This window comes from Diaphorina citri, unplaced genomic scaffold, assembly GCF_000475195.1.
Source record: "Diaphorina citri unplaced genomic scaffold, Diaci psyllid genome assembly version 1.1 scaffold3169, whole genome shotgun sequence".
Classification (NCBI taxonomy): Eukaryota; Metazoa; Arthropoda; class Insecta; order Hemiptera; family Psyllidae; genus Diaphorina; species Diaphorina citri.
Window position 1 is genome coordinate 18266 of NW_007380580.1, and position 6455 is coordinate 24720.

Here is a 6455-nt window from a genome sequence, read left to right on the forward strand (position 1 = left end):
GCAGATTTATTTATGCACTCATTAGAAAAGATAATATTTGATACTGATATTAATCCTTACAAAGGCAAAATATGTTATTGGTTCCCTTATGTAGACGATATTTTGTGTCTTTCCTTTGGTTCTGATACTGAACTAAAACAGAATCAAGTTCTCAATGGAATGTCTGGATAATGGTACCTTAATTTTCTTGGCCTAGCTATTAACTTTATACTAATGTTATGGATATTTATTTTATGAAGGGTTTAAAAGTCCTTAGAATGTGAAAAATCCTTTATTGAAGAGTAATAAACTTAGAGGTTGGTTACTTACAAAAACAACATTGGAAAATACCAATTTCGCAACACATTAAAAACTCACAAGGACACAAGGAAAAGGGAACTCTAAGGTATTTGTAAAAAATTAATTTATCCGCTCTTAATGAGAGGAGACCTCTTTCACACGGCCTAGATCTACTTTTTCAGCGCTTAGTACAACATTAGTTACTGAATTAATCAAAGGTTGTACACGAGAATTATTACCTAAATAGGTAGGAATAGTAAACTAGACAGTAGTATTCTTTAGCACTGCAAGTTCTCAAGAGAACAAGAAGTGGAAGATGCTTCGAATGTTTGCATACAAGGCCTACGTCTTTCTGTTAAGAGGTGTGCCAAGTCGCTGTACTGGATTGATTTATAGGCAGACGCTGTGGAATATTAATTTTTCAAAGAGGTGTAAACGAAGTCGCTTGTCAACTGATTAGTCAGAGTGTGTGGATCACATCAGTCAGTAGTTTTTGTATCACAAGGTATACTTTAAGAGTTTAAGGTATAAGGCTCTAAGGAGTCTAAGGTACTTTTTTATGAAGTGAAATGTGCACACATTGCTTGTTCCAATCAGATCGTTCGCATCCGCGCTTTTTCGCACGGGCACAGTTCAAAGAATCTTCAAGTAATTAACAATCTTTTTTTCTGTTTTCAGGGGTGGAAGATGGAGGAGCAGCGTCCCCTTGTCAAATTGACGGATGTTAACCCTTACATCCTCTGTGTCCTCTGTCGGGGATACATTGTGGATGCCACGTCCATTGCTGAGTGCCTTCATTCCTGTGAGTATATTGGAATCGTTATTATTATTTTTGTTGTAATTCACGCTTTTTATCCTAGTTTTTCCACAAAGAGAGAGAGAGAAAAGAGAGAACTTCAAAATAAAAAGTGGGGGTAAAAAAGCATGCTTAGCCAGGGCTTCACAGGAAGTAACATTAAAAAAATCCTTTCATTCATAATTCAGTATACGAAGTGACTCTTTTCCAATAAAAAGCTAAGAGGACCAAGTCAAAAGGGACAGAAGGGATATGCCAATGAATGGTGGAGTGTATATCAAGCACAGGAAAACCACACAAGCCATGCAACGCGGGTGAGGGAGTATTTAAAGAGGCCTCGCATTCTACAGCTCTGAACGAGAATGTGAAAATGGCTCTTTGAAGTTGTTCTGGTTACGCTCTATCATTAAAAGTGTTACTATTGAATTTTGAATTGCATCTGCAGACATGTGGAGCTTGAAAATTAAAATTCGTCTACGAATTTGTTAGAAATCCAATTGCACCTTGATCAATGGATCGATCTTGTTAAATTGAATATGTACGAGTAGGTATACTTATGTCTATGATTTTCGGTACAACTGTGAGGGCTTTGTCCAAGTCAGAGTCAAACCAACCAGGATTTCATGTTCAAAACTCACAGCCAACACATTGGATGTCTTGTACAGTATACCCTAATGTTATTCGCTCTAATGGAATTGAAATGGCGTTGAGAAATCGATGGGGATTTACATTCGCCAATTTCGTGAAATCCACGAGAGATGTAGTTTCGACGAAATATTCGTCGGTTCAGTTCAGTTTGCTTTTGTTGAAGATGACTAATGGTTTAAACTAATTTTACATGTAATTTCTAATTTTACCGTTTACTTTGTGTTTCAGTTTGTCGCAGTTGCATCATTTTGCATCTGGCACAAGAGGACTATTGTCCCCGATGTAAAGTGCAAATCAACAATTCCAAACCTGACATGTACCTGAAGTAAGTCACCTCAAACAAGAAACAATAATTTCATGTTCCTTTTAACTTGTTACGCCAAATTAAAAAGTTATGAACAGTATAATAATTATCGAAATGTTTTGACATAATTCTAACTAAATCAAAGCAAGAATGAACGATAAATAATGTTTGAATAGATTAGAAAATTGACACATCCTTGATTCATTTTCTGCCTACAATACCTAACACCTAGTCTATGAGTTTTCTTATCATTGGTATTTTCAGCTTGTAGTGAAAGTCTTTTTAATAAATAACGTTTTACGGGGTTTAAGGGTGGGAGAATAAAACACCAGTGGTCAATTTAGCTTATTTTATGTAAATGTAAAAAACCACAGAAAATCCCTGAACCTACACTAACTTGAGAGAGGGAAAGCCAGGTAGCTTTTATAACTTTGGTATGTCTCCTGTGCATTTGTCCCATCCCTTTTTTCAAATTACTTATCATTTGTTTTATTTTCCCTTGAAAACTTTTTTCTCATTTCTTTTTCCTTTAGAAGAAGTTTTGTTTTGAAATTTTCCATGTCTTGAGAATTATTATGAAAATAAATATAAAAGAAATCTTCCGTCTCCCCTTGAACCCTGCAGTTATGAAAAGGGATATAATATTGTATTAACCCTGTACGTTCACTAGTGTGGTTAAGTGTTGCTAAAATTTCTATAATTTTTGTGAGCTCTAGCTTCGCATTCTTCTGCTTTCTTTCCTTAAAAATTAAAATGTTAAAAAATAGTTTTTTTGTGATTTTTCACTTTAAATACTATTTTATTAACTGATTACTTATTTATATTATCAAATATTAGTCCATTTAGTTATTATTTAAATTTAAGGTACCTACTTTTCATTATTGTCATTCGGTGGTATCGTAGGATTCGAAGGTGTCTCTCCCATTTTTAGTGGATGTGCCTGTATCACGTTTATTAAATATGATTTTTTTCATGCTTCTTTGTTTTGAACACGAAAGGGCCAATGAATTATCATTTAAATATGAATGTTTTTTCTGTATATTTCTTTTTATTATTATTTTTCTCTCTCACTCTGGCGTTTTCTTCGGTAGGGGGGCAGTCTTGATAAATTATTTATATCATAATGATAATAGTTGTCATTTTAAGTTGCTTTTTATTTGAAAAACTTTTCTTTCAACATGTTTTACTTTTCGTGTTCGATATAGGTAGGTAGGTATTTTTTAACTTGTTTAATTTTAACTCTCCGATTTTATAAAGTTCTTGTTAAAGTATTAATTGGATATTAATGTATTCCAACTACATAATTTGGAATGAGACAGAGTTTTGTACTAAGAGATTTTTTGGACCAGTTCCATGTGGCTGTGCAGTCTCTACAGGGACTACGTGTTCCAGATCTTGGTGAGTTCATTGTTCTTCATTTAGCCCTGTGTGCTTTGGATGAGAAAACATCTTTGGATTTTGAAACTGAATATTCAAAAACTGAATATTGGCTTCCTGATTTTAACTTTTTATTGGTTCGTTTTTGTTAAAATGTGTATTATATTATCTATTTTCTCGTAATTATGCTTTTTATTTAGGTAACTATGATAAATTCATATTGGAAGGAAATATCAAAAAGGAAAAAACAAGGTAAAACAAGACTGGAAAACAAAAGAGCTTTCTCTTATGACAATGTTACACGAGAAGGCCATAGAAAACCAACATTAGGCAGGTAAATCATATCTAAAGATCCTCATTATGTTCATTATGTTTGTGTAACAATGTAATCTGGAATGTAAAGAACAGGATATCGGTGTTAACTTGCCTGGACCCTAATCAAACATGGCAACACTAGTAGCAGCTTATCTTGACATTCCCAACTCAAGTTATATCTGACATTACTGAATTAGAGATAAGGCTATTTTTATTCTGTTTCCCTATGACTTCATGTTCTTCTACCCTTTAGTGGTAAGACCAAATTAGGAATGAAACAAAAAGGCTGACCAGAATGGGAGTAAACTGGTGACATTTGTTAAAGAAGCTCATTTAATCCATCGAATGAACAAGTCGAAAGAAAAGAGGCGAGATACATCACATAATTTCATTCCTAATAGAAGAAATCTGCATCACTAGCACACTACCAAGGAAAGAATTATTTCATGCCGACTCAACATCGAACATCATGACTACCATAAGAGCATTGTTCAATAAATCAGAAGTCCTTCTCTATCATCTACCAACTCAAGATACCAAGGCAATAGAGTATGACTACCATAAGAGCATTGTTCAATAAATCAGAAGTCCTTCTCTGTCATCTACCAACTCAAGATACCAAGGCAATAGAGTATAGTACCACTGTAAGTACGATAGTGACCGGTAGAGTACCATAGAGTGGTACTACCGTATTACTCATCACGGGCACCGAGTTTGGACCGCAGAGTAGACCGGTTCTATTGAATAGATCTTCTTATGAGGTGGCTCTCTTGGAAACGTGTTCTGCAGGAGTTGAAACTTTTGCACAATAACTACCTACCTCGCAAAATGTCAAAGCGGTTACGTAGTTTGTGTATGGCATAAAAAAGACCCCGCCAAGTCGTTCCTCCCAAAATAAATCAAGTGCCACAAAAAATAAACAAAACTCCATCCCACCCCCATAATTAATTTATGGATGATTTTCACTAGACAATTTTAAAAATGCCTTTGAATAATCTAGGAAATCTATAATAAAGTGATTTTATGTTACTCCATTGAATTAACAAGATAACTATAAGTTTATTTATAAAGCAACAGGTATCCAAATATTTATGATAATGATAACGAATGACTTGCGCTGTTGTCAATTGAAGTCAGGTATGAATTATAACGCTGGCAAATCTGGCAAATATTGTCGACGGAAATCTTATTATTTGGAATGTTGTTAGCTTAGATAAGTGTGTAATACATAGATATAGGTAAGTACCTACCTATGTACCTACCCCAAACACAAAAAGTCCACTCCGAGGCTTAGGTGTAGGGGGCAAACAGCCCTAAAGGATGCGTTGAGCTACTACGAATCTACCGACATATATGTACCTACCAGTAGGTATAGCTTTTGGTGAAAGGTTCAAGTATGTAGGTAGGTACAATATAGGTAAGTACATATATTATTTGGAATCATGCACGTGAAATATCGTAATCCTACCTTTAGTGCAAATGAAGCTGAAGTGATGCATAGTATAATTGAAGCTCAGATTACAAATTAAACATACCCCTCAAGATAATCCCATAACTTCTATGGAGATGGCTTTTCCAGTGGCGTAGCGTGGTCTAAATTCAAGTGTATGGCGTTGTAGGGCTCATGCACAGGTCTACCAAGTCCCATCACAGTACATGCCATTAATATTTATTGGCATTAGAGTGAACTTTTGAGTTGTATGGCCGCCATACACGCCATACATACACGCTACGCCACTGAACAACACCAACAACAACAACAACAACACCAACAACAACAACACCAACAACAACAACACCAACAACAACAACACCAACTACGCCACTGGGCTTTTCTTTTCTCATCTATAGGTTTTGGTTAACAATACTTTAGTTTTGCTTAGGTTAACAATAGTATTAGGTATCCTATTGAATAGTATTGTATAGCGCTGTCATATTTTGACTTGGCCGGGCCGAGCGCTGCCACACGCTAATTAATCCTTTTAAATTCGAACTCAAAGTGGAACGGCTAGATTTTTGCTTTCCAAGAAAAATTGGAAGAGATGTGTGGGAAGAGAAATATCCTGGCACTGGAAATTCCGAGAATGGTTCAACGTCGTTTGACTTGTTCAAAGCCGCAAACTCCAAAATGAAAATTAGCTATTATGATAGCCAACCTCCCACAAAGGAGACGGTTCCTCAAAAAACTTTCTCCTATATTGTTCTCTTCGATTTCGGAACGATAATACCTACCTCCTCCATTGTTAAAAAAAAAAAAAAAAAAATCAGGTGTGAACATCACACGACTTTCCTTATCCTATTGAATGATGCTTATTTGAGTGTTCTTTTACCCTAACTTTTACAATATCTCTGACCGTTTTGTGGCTATAGCTGAAAACCGCCAAAAAACGGTTGAAATCTGTCCAAAAGCGGTCAAAATACCGCCAAGCGCAGCAACCATCTCAACCAAACGTTTTGTGTCGCATTCTTGTCACATTGGACAGCTACATACCAAATTTCAAGTCTCTAGCTCTTACCGTTCTCGAGATATTTTGTTTACAGACAGACAGACAGACACACACACGGACCAATGGCTGAAACTTTGTATTTAGGCTCTATAGGGACCTCAAAACATGTTTTGACACTAAAAACTGACCATCGAAAATTTGACCCGATTACATTACTTTCCTTCCTATAGGATAAGGAAAGTAAAAAATGGTGTTTTGGATTATTATTCTGAAATCCAATTTTATCTAG

General features: G+C 35.5%; 1 protein-coding gene across 1 annotated transcript in view; it reads left to right on the forward strand.

The window, feature by feature from the left end:
- Positions 1-595: 595 nt before the first annotated feature.
- The window catches only part of LOC113471865 (polycomb group RING finger protein 1-like), a 9181-nt gene continuing 3321 nt past the window's right edge, over positions 596-6455 (forward strand). Inside the window, exons 1-4 of the mRNA XM_026831324.1 lie at positions 596-619; positions 958-1081; positions 1952-2048; positions 3343-3425. Of these exons, the coding sequence (XP_026687125.1) occupies positions 596-619; positions 958-1081; positions 1952-2048; positions 3343-3425 (328 nt within the window). The remainder of the gene's footprint in view (positions 620-957; positions 1082-1951; positions 2049-3342; positions 3426-6455) is intronic.